The sequence below is a fragment of the Triticum urartu genome, chromosome 7, assembly GCF_003073215.2.
Source record: "Triticum urartu cultivar G1812 chromosome 7, Tu2.1, whole genome shotgun sequence".
Classification (NCBI taxonomy): domain Eukaryota; kingdom Viridiplantae; phylum Streptophyta; class Magnoliopsida; order Poales; family Poaceae; genus Triticum; species Triticum urartu.
The window spans coordinates 535,460,491-535,476,544 of NC_053028.1; the positions used below are offsets into that span (position 1 = coordinate 535,460,491).

General features: G+C 43.2%; 2 protein-coding genes across 5 annotated transcripts; one reads left to right on the top strand and one right to left on the bottom strand.

Moving 5' to 3' along the window:
* Window positions 1–2,933: 2,933 nt before the first annotated feature.
* On the bottom strand, window positions 2,934–5,119 carry LOC125519052 (sm-like protein LSM7). The gene is made up of 5 exons (XM_048683944.1): window positions 4,983–5,119; window positions 4,761–4,842; window positions 3,942–4,013; window positions 3,454–3,506; window positions 2,934–3,243 (listed from the first exon to the last, which is right to left on the bottom strand). Exons 1-5 carry the CDS (start codon window positions 4,983–4,985, stop codon window positions 3,139–3,141), a joined length of 315 nt encoding a protein of 104 aa, XP_048539901.1. The 5' UTR covers window positions 4,986–5,119; the 3' UTR covers window positions 2,934–3,138.
* On the top strand, window positions 5,039–13,610 carry LOC125519051 (double-strand break repair protein MRE11-like). 4 transcript variants are annotated; one of them, XM_048683939.1, is made up of 20 exons: window positions 5,039–5,403; window positions 9,147–9,297; window positions 9,390–9,547; window positions 9,673–9,763; window positions 9,914–10,033; window positions 10,500–10,568; window positions 10,663–10,754; window positions 10,840–10,942; window positions 11,004–11,111; window positions 11,207–11,269; window positions 11,321–11,404; window positions 11,574–11,651; window positions 11,739–11,801; window positions 11,879–11,942; window positions 12,070–12,152; window positions 12,304–12,417; window positions 12,497–12,580; window positions 12,698–12,838; window positions 12,957–13,151; window positions 13,304–13,610. In XM_048683939.1, the coding sequence occupies exons 1-20, from the start codon at window positions 5,039–5,041 to the stop codon at window positions 13,340–13,342; spliced, it is 2,265 nt and encodes a 754-aa protein (XP_048539896.1). In that variant the 3' UTR covers window positions 13,343–13,610. The 4 variants fall into 4 exon arrangements, with proteins under 4 accessions (XP_048539896.1, XP_048539897.1, XP_048539898.1 ...); XM_048683940.1 differs by having other exon boundaries at window positions 12,304–12,411; XM_048683941.1 differs by having other exon boundaries at window positions 11,333–11,404.
* Window positions 13,611–16,054: the final 2,444 nt, after the last annotated feature.

Sequence of the window (16,054 nt, forward strand, 5' to 3'; positions counted from 1 at the left end):
TACGGACAGTGAGTGAGGCTGTCTGGTTAGGTATCTTGCTACCTATCAGACTCGCTCTATCTTTACAGGGCTCTTCTCACCCATGCGCATGAATAGAAGTTATGCTAGAAGGGCGATACGGTGAACTGCCAGCGGCGCCCTTTTATCCATCCATCCAACTTTTATAAAGGGGTCAACGTCATAAACGCAACAGAACATTGTCGAGACCTTCATCTTCGTCATCCACAACAACCCTAGCCACTGTCATTTCCCATCTTCATCACCATAGTCATCTTCACCATCATCACCGCAACATTCATCCTAGTTAGTCATAATTTGTAATCGTGTATCGCATCCAGCAACTATTGTAAGCCGTACTATCAATCACTTAATCTTCATGATGTGTTCTTCAATGGTTTCTTCTTGCGTTCTGATCGCTATATGTGAGTAATTCCCTAAGGTCATGGGTTGAGGTGTAACCTTGCAACCCGATCTATTTGTTGGAGTGATTGATCAAAGTATTAGATATCTTGTATGTGTGAAATAAATTTGTTTCGTAGTTGCCTTTTGTCTCGTTCACGGTCTTTGTCCTTGCAGGTTACCAAGGATCATAGAGATCGAGCCATGGAGAGGCTAAGGGCAGAGAGACTGTGAAACGCTATTCTGAACACAAGTGACAAAAGGTTTAGTACGGTAGCGTGGATCCTACCTCTGGGGATACAAGAGGTGTAGTCATTAAACGCTCAATGCTTTTGTCTGATTTATCATAATTACCTAGGTAATCTCGCGCGAGGGATAGTAGCATTTTTAGAGTACCGACTTTTTTTTGCCACGCCTTCTAGGAATGTGATTCCATGACGAATTTTGCCAAGCACTTGAAACTTTTCTCAATTTTGTCACAAAAAATTCAGATTTTTTTTTCGATTTTACAGTTCATTTGAGCTCGGGCTCAGAAACTCTGCGTCCCAAGCAGAACTGCTTTTAAAAATAGCAAAGGAAGAAAAGATAGGCTCTGCACGAACTAACAAAATCATCATTTAGTGTTTCATTAGAGGCAAATCCTGTGCATTTACAATGTCAATCGCTTGTGAAAAACGTTAATAGAGAAAATAACAAATACTATAAATATAAAATTAAAAAGCGTATAAGTGTCGTAACTTAATTACTACCTGGCAATTAAACGACGTAGGTGCTTCGTGTGGGTTGAAAAACAAGCACGTGCTTGATGCAAGGTCTTGCGCGGACGCTACACCTAGCACTAGGATTCAAGACATAATCGCCAATAAGCCAAGGATCTGATCCTGGCGTCGTGTTGGAGCTGCCGTAGCACTAGAATTCAAGACATAATCGCCAATAAGCCAAGGATCTGATCCTGGCGTCGTGTTGGAGCTGCCCTTACGTCCCGAGCGCGTGGTTTTTTTTTTTTTTGCGGGGGAAAACATTCATTAATCAAGTGGTAACAGTTTTACAATCATCTGTAATGATAGTGCTAATCTCCCGTGGTACAATTGCTAGCCAACAAGTTGTCCTATCGCAGCCATGGCATGTCCAGCTTTGTTCTGCAATCGGCTAATCTTACAGACTTCAATTTGTCGCTCCTTAAGCAGATCAGAGATATCTCTTACTTGATGCATGTTAACAGCCGAGCGCATGGTCTTAATAGGCAAACTCTCAACCAGCACGTCTGGGCCCGGTCTATTCTGCTTTTCAGTCTTTCTTTTCTCTTCTTAATTTCTTTTGTCAATTTTTTAAATCTCTCTTAATTTATTTTTTATTTTTATTTCTTTCTAGACTTGAACGTTTTTCCCGCGGTATGTATGATCAACTTTTCTAAAATGTATGTTTTTTCTAAAAAAAAGGACAGCAACGTTTAGTACTTAAATGTAACTTTTCTATACATGAACATTTCTCAAATGCGTGATGCAAATTTCATTTCATATATCAAAAAATCTAGGCCCATGAAAAGTTTTTCATTTTCCTCAATATAGTTTTTCCTTTTTTAATTTAATTTTGCCAACATTTAATAAACCTTTTTGAACAAAAGAATTCAAAATACATACTCCCTCCGTTTCGAATTACTTGTCTTGGATTTGTCTAGATACGGATGTATCTAGACTCATTTTAGTGTTAGATACCTCCGTATCTAGACAAATCTAAGACAAGTAATTCGAAACGGAGGGAGTATAAGCCAACAACTATCAGGTCGGTCGCCAAATAAGTTATGCCCATGGTAAGGTTACTTTAGGTGTTTGCATGACTATTCCCACAACTAGCACGGAATATAGGACAACTCTGCACCGGGTCTGATGCCAACATATATGCCAACAACTATCAGGTCGGTAGCCAAATAGCAATTTACAAACACAGTTCAAATCATAAGGTCACACGGCACATGGTGTCTTGGAATTACCTAAGGCCTCCCTAATTCAACGAGCTCCCGGACGCGGAGTTTCTGCACCCGAGCTCAAATGAGCTCGAGTGAATAGTAAAATCAAAACTAAATCAAAAAAAATTAAAAAATCCAAATTTTTTGGGAGAAATATTGACAAAAGTTCTAAGTGCTTGCAAAAATTCGTCATGAAATCACATTTCTAGAAGGCGTGGCAAAAAAAATAAAATCAGTACTCTGAAAAAGCTACTTTCAAAAGCATTTTGGAGCACTGAATTTGTTTTTTTGCCACGCTTTACAGGAATGTGATTTTATGATGAATTTTTGCAAGCACTTAGAACTTTTGTCAATGTTTCTCCCAAAAAAAAATTGGATTTTTTTGAATTTTTTTGATTTTTTTTTCGATTTTACTGTTCACCGAGCTCAAATGAGCTCGGGAGCAGAAAGGCACTTTCACGAGCTCCCTTACTTCTCCCTACTTATGATGATTCACCGGGAGCAGCGGAGCGCACCAATCCACCTAGTATGCATAAATGTTTGCCAGAGAGCACAATAGGCGAATACATAAGTAAATACAGCCGTGTTGTGTACGAAGAGCAGCAAGGTGGGTCCGTAACATATACACAGGTGGGTCCAGTGGGGACTCATAATCATCTTGGCACAAATATTAACCTCAGACGACCAGTGCTTCAACATAGAGTGCCATAACTCTTACTATAAGTTAATGTAAGTCTCTCCACGGGGTAACCAGCCAGCTTCTCAGGTCATTCTTAGGAGTGAGCGGTTTGTTCTCCATCAGCCTCTTGGAAGGGGTTTTTGATCTCCTCTGTTCCCTCGGTTGGCGATACGAGCATCACCGCTGTGCCCCTGCAGACCTGCAGTTAGTAGTTGTTAGAGGATGTTTTGGTTGCTGTTTAATTACGAATATGGTTGACAAAAAAGATTTCGAGGAAAAGCGGCCACGGCAACACTTCAGTGCCCTGAAAAAGAACCATGGAGGGCGAAATCCACTACTCCTGACATCACAATCGCCAAACCAATAGAGGAGCGATAGCACTTAAGTCGATACTGTAAAAAAAACTTACAATGAGACCAAGCTGTCTGGTTTTTGTCGACAGTTTCAGTGGATCATCTTGCTCTGCAAAACAAGATGACATGGGTGAAGTGTGATAGTCATCAGGCATTGTCCATATCTTTACAAGTGCACTACAATTAGGTATTTCTTTTTTCCATTCGATCCAAAACGGATCGGGTTCCACTATCAGTCGATAACGGAACATTGAGCAAAAGAACACAAAAAGCGTCTTGGCGCAGTGAAAACGAGAAGACAACAATTAGGTATTTACTGGTTGATAAATGCAGACACCAGTTATGGTATTTTGGCCACCTCATTTGTTCAAGCAGCGATAGCAGCAAGTCCTCTGTCTGGTCAACCAATATGCTAGCGTCGTGCTAACTAAGGCGATGCACGACCTATGGTAATTTTTCCGAGACCAAGCTCCAAATAAAATGCATAACTTCGCCTCTTTTAAGGGCACAAGATGAGATCAAATTAAACTATATCGAGTTGTACCTCTTTCAAACTCAATCGCTTCATCAAGCACCAAGTTCAGAAGCTGGTCATAGCCCTTCAAAGTTCCTGTAACTGCAGGTGTACAGATGCATGCCAAAGTCAGCACGTGTCGCGCTGGGATAAACTGCAAGGCAACAACAACAACAGTTTCTGCCGCAAGGTATACAGATGCCAAAGTCAACACATGCCGCGTTGCGATAAATTGCAAGGCAACAACAACAATAGTTTCTGCCGCAATGCATACAGATGCCAAAGTCAGCACGTGCCGCGTTGTGATAAACTGCAAGGCAACAACAACAATATTTTCTGCCGCAATGTATACAAATGCCAAAGTTCACAGCCTTTGTTGTGTTGCGACTTACTGCTGGATAACAAGACTAGTTTCTGCCTTCTGGCCTTTTAGGAAACCGGAATCATTCTAGGAGCATGCATATTGATATTGGATCAACAACCAACACACACACACAACATATCAGAAACTAACCCTCGCTTGACAAGGTATACATAGCCCTGGTACCAAATCCCGCGACATGAGAACAAATGAAACTAAAACCAAGTCACGCTGAATGCTGAACACCCACCTATCCCGCTGCCATCACAATCATTTTCACATTCATCACCCCTACCACAGTTCAACCAGTCATGTGAGCCAGCGTATGAACATCTATCTAGAGTTCTAAACTATCTAAACCAAATCGAGCAGGCAGTCCTGTAGGTAAAATGGTATATAAACTACTCCATTCAGATGAGGGCATTGAATAGCATGAAACAATTGGGGGAGGGGGATCTGGCGAGGGATGTACGGACGGACGGACGGACCTTGCCTGCCGCCGGTGAGCTTGACCTGGACGCCCTTGTCGACGAACTTGGCCAGGTCCAGCACCGTCTCCTTCCGCCCCGACTGCACAGCACAACAAAGACACAAACAAGAAACAACCCACTCCAATCAGATGGGATCGAAACTCCAATCTCCCACCAGGCGCGGGACTGGGGACGGGCGAGAAGCGGGATTGATCGATCGATCGATCCGAGCTCACTCACCATGATCGATCGGCGACGGCGAGGGCGCACCGGAGTAGGGATGGAGGCGGCCGCTGATGAGGGGCGCTCTGCTGGCTGCTGCTGTGCTGTCCTCCTCTCTCCTACCTTTTCTCCTTTTCAGAGTTTTTTTTCCTCTCCTCTTAATTCGTTCATTTTTTGACGGTTATGCGCTGGGCCTGTTTCACCGGCCTCGGGCCTTGAGCGCGGCCCATCTCCGCGTGTCTTCCTTCCCTTCTACTCTTCTCTTCTCTTCCTCCTTCCAAAGGAAGCCAGAGACGCACACGAACTGTCACTCACTCCCACTCGCTACTGCCCGTCTGCCCCTGCTCATCCTCCCATCTCACTCGGCACACCTCCAGATCGGGAAGGCGGGGGCATCCGCGATCGACAGCGGCCAACAGCCGGAAGCAAAGCAAGCGATGTGAGTAGTTCGTAGCTCGAAGCCATCCTTTTTGCCTTCCCCTCCGTAGCCTCTGTGGAGTTCTGCTATGGCTGTGACTGTTCTCATGCCGCGGCTGCTCCCAGGGTTGAGGCGCCGTGTATGGGTAGATAAGATCCACAATGCTTCCGCGTGATTTTACGGGGTTTTCAGTATGATTTTGGGGTTCATTATTCTCATCAGTCCGTACGTAGTTCTGTATTATTTATGCATGTATTTAGTTTAGTATGTTCATCTCCCTGCTCAAAATAAATTTAGTACGTACTCCCTTCGATCCATAATAGTTCAAAACTGCGACACTCACTATAGATCGGAGGGTGTACTATTCACCAACAAGCATATCGGTTTATTGGAGGAAAAATGTGATCCGTATAGGACACATTGCATCTAAAGTCTAAAGAAACTGGCCGGGTGTATCATATGTGCAATATATGCATACACAATCGATGGGAAATATAGGGTTGGAGCCTTGGAGGTACACGTACTGCTGAATTGCTGTGATTCCTCATACTGGTCATGGTCACTCCCACCTCCACATGACCGATCAGTATAACATGCATCTAGACTTACATATCAAGTTGATTTGCTCTAATAACATGCATGGTTGAACTGTTGCCCAAAATCTTTATGCGGATAGCTGTACTAATCATCTATACATGGCTTACTAAATCATTGATGGCGCGCATTGCCGCGCCCGTTCGTTTGTCTAATGTAACAACAAGAATTTATGTGAATATAAGGTGGCATGAGCAAGAGCCAATAAGCTCTTGATTCGTGACATCAATGCGGAGTCATATAAATGTGTATGTGTAACACACACATAAGCTGGACAATCGATAACAATGTTGTGAACCGATACCACGGTCTAGTATAGTTGCTCATGGTACCACACTACATACTTTGTATCATATATACCTCAATGGTATAAGGAACCAACTGTTTATCCTTATGAAGAAATGAACGCTAATAAGAAAAAAATATCACAATATGGATTGAGAATTTATACAAGATTATATAGTTACATGGGGGCTTGGGGAGCAAATATTGGAAAGAACTAGAGGATACCCCACGCATTTACCGCGGGAATTGGTTGATGAAAATTTAGGTTGATAATATGAGAACAAAAATTAAAAATACATATGACTTATTATATTTGATTATGTATAGTTGTAATAATATTAATTGAATATAAGTAGAATAATTGAATGGAAAATATTTTTTCATGCATGGTTGAATGTTGTAGTGGGTGCATGCTGAGATGGCGCTTATCCCATTCATAGTTGTATGGTGAGGTGGCATGATTGCATGTTGAGATAAATAAGTTAGTGAGAATGACTCTCTTAGCCTCTTAGGTGTATAGAATTAGTGAAATATGACCAAATCCACATTGTGTTATAAAGCAGTACATCTTGTTGGCAGATACAATGCCATCATGTTGTATCTGTACTGAACATCTTGTTAACATGAGTTCTGGACCTTGGACGACATCCCCACCAAACTTTGATCAAGAGTTAAGATCACTCCAGAGTCTTGGAACCAAAATTGTTGACCAAATTCCATGTCATAAGCTATGTGGTTTAACACGTGAGCAACATTCTGGAATCAAATGCCCCAAATTTGAAGAAATATTTGGAATAGCAACTTGAGAACTGTTGACAATGTATGATCAAGTAAATGATTGCCTATAGACGAACCTAGACAAACTTAGTAATATAGGAAATGAAGAAACAAAAACGACATTAACCTGAATGCCATATTCTGCTTTCAGTAAATTTTCCTAATAGAGGATGGTAAATGTAAAGGTAAACTAAAAAGGTATGTCTAAATCATTGCGAGTGCCCCCAATCATAAAGAAATCACATAGCTTAGCCACATTCCAATATTTGGCTGAAAATACACAATGTTTTGTAGGGTTCAAGTGAGGGTTTCTCATGATACAATTTCGAAACAATTTCTGTATGTTTCATGCCAAAATAATAAAGCTAGACTTCTCATTGCTTTCATCATATAAGTAACCATATTAGTTGATTTTCTCGGGTTCTAAAATTCCTTTATCATACCCATTGCAGGTGAGAGCCACTTTGTTAATAGAATCGTAGTAAATTCTCCTTCTACCAACAATTTATTTATACTACAAGCGTATATGCCTCTCAAAAGGTTCTTGGAGGTTATTATGGGGTGGGGGGGGGGGGGGGGGGGGGGTTGACGGGTACCAATTGTAGGCTAGCATATCTTTTACGGACCGGTAACCCGAATCAATGCATCGTGCGGTTTTTCTACCGGAATAGTTATGCTTAAGACATCAGGCTGAGGTGCTTCGACGGCCAAGAACGACCCAGTCAAACAATCATACAGCCCCGGGGGGGGGGGGGTGGAGACGTAAGAGGGCTGGAAAGTTTCTTTTTCGTTTTAAATTATAAGCTACAATTACATCATTGAAAAATTTAATTATCCCCTAAAAATTCAGATGATAAAGAGATGGCACTGTGCATCGATTCTTAATCTAGTGGCAGGATGCCATTTTATCCGTTTTACTCATGTCAGCGGGAGAGGATGACAGAGCATTATTATTGGATACAGTCCGAGTTTCTGTAAGGCCAGAGGTCGGATTATGTTTTCGCCTCTTGTCTCGATATACTGGGGTCATCTCAACATGAGTTGATGACTCATTTTAAACCCTTTGTGTTTGAAATACTTGTCTCGATATAGTGAGATCGTTGTTGTGTGCCTATGGTAGCAACATTTTTTCATGTAAATTTTGTTGTCCCTTGTTTTATCTTGATATAAATTTTTATATGCTTGTCGGTTTATATGATTATTTTCCTTTGGATTGCTAATATCCGTCATTGAGACTTTCTTCTGACTCAATCAATAAAGCTTAATTAGACATTGGATAAGCCCCGGGTTCATGGATTGTTCATCCATGGGTCTAAAATCTTAAATTATTTTGTCTAAGGCAGAAATCCTAGGCAAGCTTCCATTTTGCGAAAGTTTGCAAGGCAACTAGTAACTAGAATGAGAGTTTCCTTTGTTTTGTTGCTAGTACTCATCTCAAGGGTATTAATCGAGTACTCTCTCCATATCAAAATATAGTGCATATTAGATTTTTCCTAAACCAAGTTCATAGGAAGAACCCTGCAAAAAAAGTTTATTGGAAGGAAAATGAACATGTATAATACCAAATATATATGACGGGAAATAAGTTTGTAAATTTTGACCAAGTTTATTAAAAAATTATAAACATTTACAATACTATATAGGGTAACGCTATTCTAAGGGTGAGCGTAGAATAGATTATATGTATACATATAGCTTATACGTATAGCCAATTGGCAGACCTAGAAGATGCTACACGGATCTCAAAGCGAGATCAGATGGAAGACAGATGGGTGACAATGTCCCCGGGTGGCAAAGGCATAATAATCATGTATATATTGTCTATTGATATAGTATATTGTAGATGTTGACCATATAAATGTTTCCATAAACTTAATCAAAGTTTATAAAGTTTGACTCATACTAAGATAAATTTTGCCTAAAGAAAAAATTAATCTGACAAAGAAACATCGTTTTCTTCCCAAACAGACCCTAAACGCATATGCATTGGCAGCTGTACACCTGCTATATACTTACATCCCAAAATATTCCACCTGCAACAAATACTTGGCAAAACTGTTGTACTAAAACGCAGTTAGCTGTTGCATGCATGGGGTGTTCTTCTTCAGGAAGGCAGCAGGAGAAGCTGGAGGAAGCAGCACGCTGCGGATACTGGTGGCGACCGATTGCCACCTCGGCTACCTAGAGAAGGACGAGCTGCGCCGGTCCGACTCGTTCGACACCTTCGAGGAGATCTTCTCACTGGCAGAGAAACACAATGTCAACTACTGCTACCTATTGATCTTCCTGTCCTTGCATGTCTACAATTCTAAGTACATACATAAGCGTGTTCGACGATGATTAATTGGCAGGTGGATTTCCTGCTCCTCGGCGGCGATCTGTTCCACGAGAACAAGCCGTCACGCTCGACGCTGGTGAGGACGATCGAGATCCTGAGGCGGCGCTGCCTCCACGACCGGCCGGTGCAGTTCCAGGTGGTCAGTGATCACGCAGCCAGCCTGCAGAACTTGTACGTACTTGCTTACACCAATTAGCTAGCAGCAGTTACCTACTAGTCACCTATAATCGATGGCTGAACTCTGGACAGCCTATATTCTTTCTCTCATTGGTTTGAGGTTTGCATACATGCTTCAGGTTTGGTCGACCGAATTTTGAGGACCAGAACATCAACGTCGGCTTGCCTGTGTTCACCATCCATGGCGACCATGATGATCCTACAGGAGTGGTATGTATGCATACCCGGAGTTACATATGGAATTTATATTTGTTCAGGAGTTATATCCGGTGTTCAGTAAAATGGACAAAGTTAAATTTGGATTCATTTTATTGAACATCTAAAAGTTTCACCTTGTTCTCCATCACGTGCGTACCACAGGATAATATGTCCGCCATCGATGTCCTTGCGGCTGCCGGGTTCGTGAATTACTTTGGAAAGGTGGATATCGGAAGTTCTGGCATCGGTCACATGTCAATTCATCCTATCCTTGTTAAAAAGGTCAATTTACTACTTTGCACTCTGTAGTATTTTCTTTTTTTGGAAAAGGAGGCTCGTCCCCGGCCTCTGCATCTGAAAGATGCATGCAGACATATTATTAAAAAGTTCAAATAAAAACATAGTCTCAGTTCCATTACAGCTCGCAAAGGAGCAGAAATAAAAAAGAGAACTCATTGGCACAACCGGTAGGATAATAGGACTAGAACACTAGACGTCTATCCTATTATGAGACCGCCATCCAAACCGGTTGAATATAGCCCGTGCTACCAGTTCCCACTGGTTGCACCCAGTAACCAAAGGCTGCCTGGAGTCCGTAGGAGTGAGTAAGGACCACGTATGGATCCATGCCGTAGCTCTGAAGATGACCTGGAAGAAGTCCGTAGGAGTGAGTAAGGCACTCTGTAGTCTGTACGATGCCAAAGTACATGTTGCTAACTGGCTCTGGAACTTAACTGTGCTACTTCAGGGTGCAACTTCTGTTGCACTATATGGCTTGGGGAACGTTAGGGATGCAAGATTGAGCAGAATGTTTCAGGTATATTTCAGTGTATAAGATGGTCAATTGTCGCAGCCGGGGTGGTTGGTTGACTTGTTGATGCTGAATATATTGCATCTTATGTCTTATTCAGACACCAGGTGCAATAGATTGGATGAAACATGAGAGTACAGAGGATATGCCACTGTCCGACTGGTTCAACATTCTGGTTCTTCATCAAAACAGGTACACAAAAGCGATTGAACCGATCGGTCACAGTTGTTTATTTAACCGGTTTTTGAACTATTGATACTATTATGTGCTACTGCAGGATAAAGGGAAGTCTCGACAACGGCATCAACGAACATCTGTTACCGAACTTTCTGGATTTAGTAATATGGGGCCATGAGCATGAATGCCTTGCTGATCCCAAGGTAATGTTCTCCATTCTGTCAATCGTTCTCCATTTAACTAATTCTGATAAACTTCTTGTAGGAGGTTCCTGGAATGGGTTTCCACATCACGCAGCCAGGATCTTCAATTGCCACATCGCTGACCAGCGCTGAAGCAAAAGAAAAGCATGTGCTTTTGTTGGAAATAAACGTAAATATGTTTTGAAAATCACGGACTTAATGAAGATAAAAACTTCTGCAACTTTCTGTCCTAACCATCAACGTTTCCTATGTTCGACTCGATAGGGAATGAAATACAGGCCAACTAATATACCTCTGAAGACTGTTAGACCTTTCGAATATGCCGAGGTAAGCCACTCCTTGTTTTCATGTTTAGTTCAGTGACAATCCCATCATAAGAATGCAATTCAGGTTGTGTTAGAAGACCAAGAAGGCGTCGACGCCAATGATGAAGCGTCCGTGGATGCACATTTGAATAAAGTAGTAGGTCTTAAACTCCATAAGCTGTGCTAAAAACTTTGTCCAGTTTTTTTCCGAAAAACATGGCCAAACATTGGTCGACTGAGCTGGTTGGCGTGGAGTTTCAGTTGTCTGATATTTGTAATTTTTGCTCTCTGATTACTCCTACCGGCTACTGACTGAGCTGCTTTAGGTGGCCAATCTTATTGAGAAGAATGACACGGCAGCAGGCAGTGGATCAGAGCCCAAACTTCCACTTGTTAGGTTAAAGGTAAAGAAATCAGGTCACTTTTGATAGTAGTTACGTCCCATTTTCTTTCCATGATTATCAAATGAAAGACTTCATCTTGTTCTGCAGGTCGACTACTCTGGGTTCTTAACAATACACCCACAGCGGTTTGGTCAGAAGTATGTTGGGAAGGTACCTCAAGAACCATGATCCCCCTTGTTAGTACTACCTGGGTAGTTTATTACTCTGTTTACAACCTTTCCTTGTAGGTTGCCAACCCACAAGACATGATTGTTTTCTCAAGGTCAGCAAAAAGGCGCCAAAATCCGCAAGGTCAGCAAAACTAAACTTGAATCAATTTGTAATGATAAGGAAATGTGACATATTTAGAATAAATTTCAATGAATTACAAAAGCAGAGATGGGACTTTATCTGAGAAATGCATCTTGCTATCCTGCAGACAACACTGGCGGTTTCGGAGAACTCTACCCAAATGAGCTTAATCAACACACGGTCGAAGCTCTGGTGGCAGAAATTAACTTGGTACTTCCTCCATTACAAATTAATTGCATTGAAGTTCTACCTTTGCTCCAAGCCAATTTTATCAAGTCTGTAGAAAAATATAATAATATCTACGACAATAAATGTATATACTGTATGAAAAAAAATTGCCACATTAATATTTTCTTTGCAGAATATGCAGGTTCTTCCACTAGATGACCTGGACACCGCCCTTCATGTTTTCGTCAACAAGGAAGACAATATGGCATTTCACTCTTGCCTGCAGAAGAACACCGAAGAGGCAATAGTAGGCAAAACTACCAATATATTAGGCTCCACTCTACCAATTGAGAACTGAAAAGAAATTTCTCCGCTTGAATTCGCAGAACAAGTTGACCAGCACCAAGGTGGATACTGACATCGAAGATGAAGATGCAATGTTAGTACACGGTTTGGGTCAGTTCATGCAGGTGTGGTTCCCATTGTCACTTAATACTTGGTACTAGGATTTAATCTGACAAGAAATCAGAGAAAATGGTTGTGCCCTTATGTTTTCATAGTGTCATTTTTGTTCTCTTAATGTACAGGCACGAGAGAAGGGAAGAACCCAGACGGCAGCAAGCGTCCAGAGCCTCGCAACCAGCACATTGGAGGAGCTGAAATGCTCCTCGGATCCGGATCCGGACCAAGATATCGGCGACGACTCGAATGAGCTCATTGAAACATCGGTACGTCTCCCTTCTTCTTCCATCCATGGCGGCCAGGCAATAGAATTCCGGCGCTGCTGCCGCCAAAATGGCATGCTGAGTTCAGCTGATGGACTGCTTCTGTTCCTCCGTGCGCAAGGATGGAGAGTGCCATCATGAGAAGATGGCAAGGCCGGGGAAGCGGCCGGCCCCTTCTGCTACGGCCGGGGGCTCTGCGTCTTCACCTTCTTCCTCGACCCGGGGGAGGAAGACGGACCTGGCTTCGTTCTGCGCGCCTGCGGTGAAGGAGGAATTGGACGACCGCGGGACCAAGAAAGTACGACCATCGCCTCATGTGCGTGCGATCGTGAGCCATGCCCTTCCTCCCCGGCCTCTGTGTGCGACCTCATGTGCATGTGATTCTTGTGCATGCTCTGGTTGTTTTCTTTCAGGGTTAGTTTAACTTGGCGGTCGGCTGATTTGGTGGCATGTCGTCATGCATTGCAGGTTGCTGGGAGGTATGGCGCGGTACGGAGGAACCGGTGAGAACGAGATCAACGCGGGTGGCTCCAACGGGACATGAATCCACCTCGCTCAAGGCTGCAGTTTGCTTGAGGAATTCATACAGATACTTCCTAGACCGATGAAGTATGCATGCATTATGTGCGTGCCTCGCGCTACTCTTTTCTGAAAACCATTCCGGGATCCTTTATAATTTACTAAGTCTAACGGATCGAAAATGCTCAATGGAGCTCGGCCTTCGTGGAGGCCGAACTTGAAATAATCAAAATTTGACCATTTTCCTATTCACAAACGAGTGTCCGCCTCTAACCGTCTTACTATTGTCACCGAGCTTTGCTACACTTATGACATGGGAACTGTTGATTAAAAATCAGATGGCCCCACTCTATCAGGAGGTGGTGGGAGATTAGCATGTTCTCCGTAGGTCTAGGATTTTTGATCGTCACCGCTCCAAACTAAGTCATAAATGATCTTGCCAATTTTGATGCGGGCCCACCGTTGGGGAACGTAGTAATTTTAAAAAATTTCCTACACACACGCAAGATCATGATGATGCATAGCAACAAGAGGGGAGAGTGTGATCTACGTACCCTTGTAGATCGACAACGGAAGCGTTAACTTGGTTGATGTAGTCGTACGTCTTCACGGCCCGACCGATCAAGCACCGAAACTACGGCACCTCCGAGTTCTAGCACACGTTCAGCTCGATGACGATCCCCGGACTCCGATCCAGCAAAGTGTCGGGGAAGAGTTCCGTCAGCACGACGGCGTGGTGACGATCTTGATGTACTACTGTCGCAGGGCTTCGCCTAAGCACCGCTACAATATTATCGAGGACTATGGTGGAAGGGGGCACCGCACACGGCTAAGAATATGATCACGTGGATCAACTTGTGTCTCTAGGGGGTGCCCCTGCCTCCGTATATAAAGGCTCAAAGGGGGGGCGGCCAAGAGGAGGCGCGCCAGGAGGAGTCCTACTCCCTCCGGGAGTAGGACTCCCCCCCTTTCCTAGTTGGAATAGGATTCGTGGAGGGGGGGAAAGAGGAGAGAGAGGAGGAAGGGGGGCCGGCCCCCTCTCCTTGTCCTATTCGGACCAAGGGGGGGAGGGCGCGCGGCCCATCTCTGGCCACCTCTCCTCTCTTCCACTAAGACCCACTAAGGCCCATATACCTTCCGGGGGGGTTCCGGTAACCTCCCGGTAATCCGGTAAAATCCCGATTTAACCCGGAACACTTCCGATATCCAAACATAGGCTTTCAATATATCAATCTTTATGTCTCGACCATTTCGAGACTCCTCGTCATGTCCGTGATCACATCCGGGACTCCGAACAACCTTCGGTACATCAAAACGCATAAACTCATAATATAACTGTCATCGAAACCTTAAGCGTGCGGACCCTACGGGTTCGAGAACAATGTAGACATGACCGAGACACGTCTCCGGTCAATAACCAATAGCGGGACCTGGATGCCCATATTGGTTCCTACATATTCTACGAAGATCTTTTATCGGTCAGACCGCATAACAACATACGTTGTTCCCTTTGTCATCGGTATGTTACTTACCCGAGATTCGATCGTCGGTATCCTATACCTAGTTCAATCTCGTTACCGGCAAGTCTCTTTACTCGTTCTGTAATACATCATCCCGCAACTAACTCATTAGTTGCAATGCTTGCAAGGCTTAAGTGATGTGCATTACCGAGAGGGCCCAGAGATACCTCTCCGACAATCGGAGTGACAAATCCTAATCTCGAAATACGCCAACCCAACATGTACCTTTGGAGACACCTGTAGAGCTCCTTTATAATCACCCAGTTACGTTGTGACGTTTGGTAGCACACAAAGTGTTCCTCTGGCAAACGGGAGTTGCATAATCTCATAGTCATAGGAACATGTATAAGTCATGAAGAAAGCAATAGCAACATACTAAACGATCGGGTGCTAAGCTAATCGAATGGGTCATGTCAATCAGATCATTCAACTAATGATGTGATCCCGTTAATCAAATAACAACTCTTTGTCCATGGTTAGGAAACATAACCATCTTTGATTAACGAGCTAGTCAAGTAGAGGCATACTAGTGACACTCTGTTTGTCTATGTATTCACACATGTATTATGTTTCCGGTTAATACAATTCTAGCATGAATAATAAACTTTTATCATGATATAAGGAAATAAATAATAACTTCATTATTGCCTCTAGGGCATATTTCCTTCAGTCTCCCACTTGCACTAGAGTCAATAATCTAGATTACACAGTAATGATTCTAACACCCATGGAGTCTTGCTGCTGATCATGTTTTGCTCGTGGAAGAGGCTTAGTCAATGGGTCTGCAACATTCAGATCCGTATGTATCTTGCAAATTTCTATGTCTCCCACCTGGACTAGATCCCGAATGGAATTGAAGCGTCTCTTGATGTGCTTGGTTCTCTTGTGAAATATGGATTCCTTCGCCAAGGCAATTGCACCAGTATTGTCACAAAAGATTTTCATTGGACCCGATGCCCTAGGCATGACACCTAGATCGGATATGAACTCCTTCATCCAGACTCCCTCATTCGCTGCTTCCGAAGCAGCTATGTATTCCGCTTCACACGTAGATCCCGCCACGACGCTTTGTTTAGAACTGCACCAACTGACAGCTCCACCGTTTAATGTAAACACGTATCCGGTTTGCGATTTAGAATCGTCCGGATCAGTGTAAAGCTTGCATCAACGTAACCATTTA

Excerpts from the sequence above, each read along its gene's own strand:
- LOC125519051 (XM_048683939.1), top strand. The coding sequence starts at position 5,039 with ATGAGGGGCGCTCTGCTGGCTGCTGCTGTGCTGTCCTCCTCTCTCCTA. Across the intron at positions 9,298-9,389 it reads CACTGGCAGAGAAACACAAT|GTGGATTTCCTGCTCCTCGG; the intron begins GTCAACTACTGC and ends ATTAATTGGCAG. Across the intron at positions 12,418-12,496 it reads AGAACACCGAAGAGGCAATA|AACAAGTTGACCAGCACCAA; the intron begins GTAGGCAAAACT and ends TTGAATTCGCAG.
- LOC125519052 (XM_048683944.1), bottom strand. Across the intron at positions 4,014-4,760 it reads GCTCACCGGCGGCAGGCAAG|TTACAGGAACTTTGAAGGGC; the intron begins GTCCGTCCGTCC and ends GTACACCTGCAG. Across the intron at positions 3,507-3,941 it reads AGCGATTGAGTTTGAAAGAG|AGCAAGATGATCCACTGAAA; the intron begins GTACAACTCGAT and ends CTTGTTTTGCAG.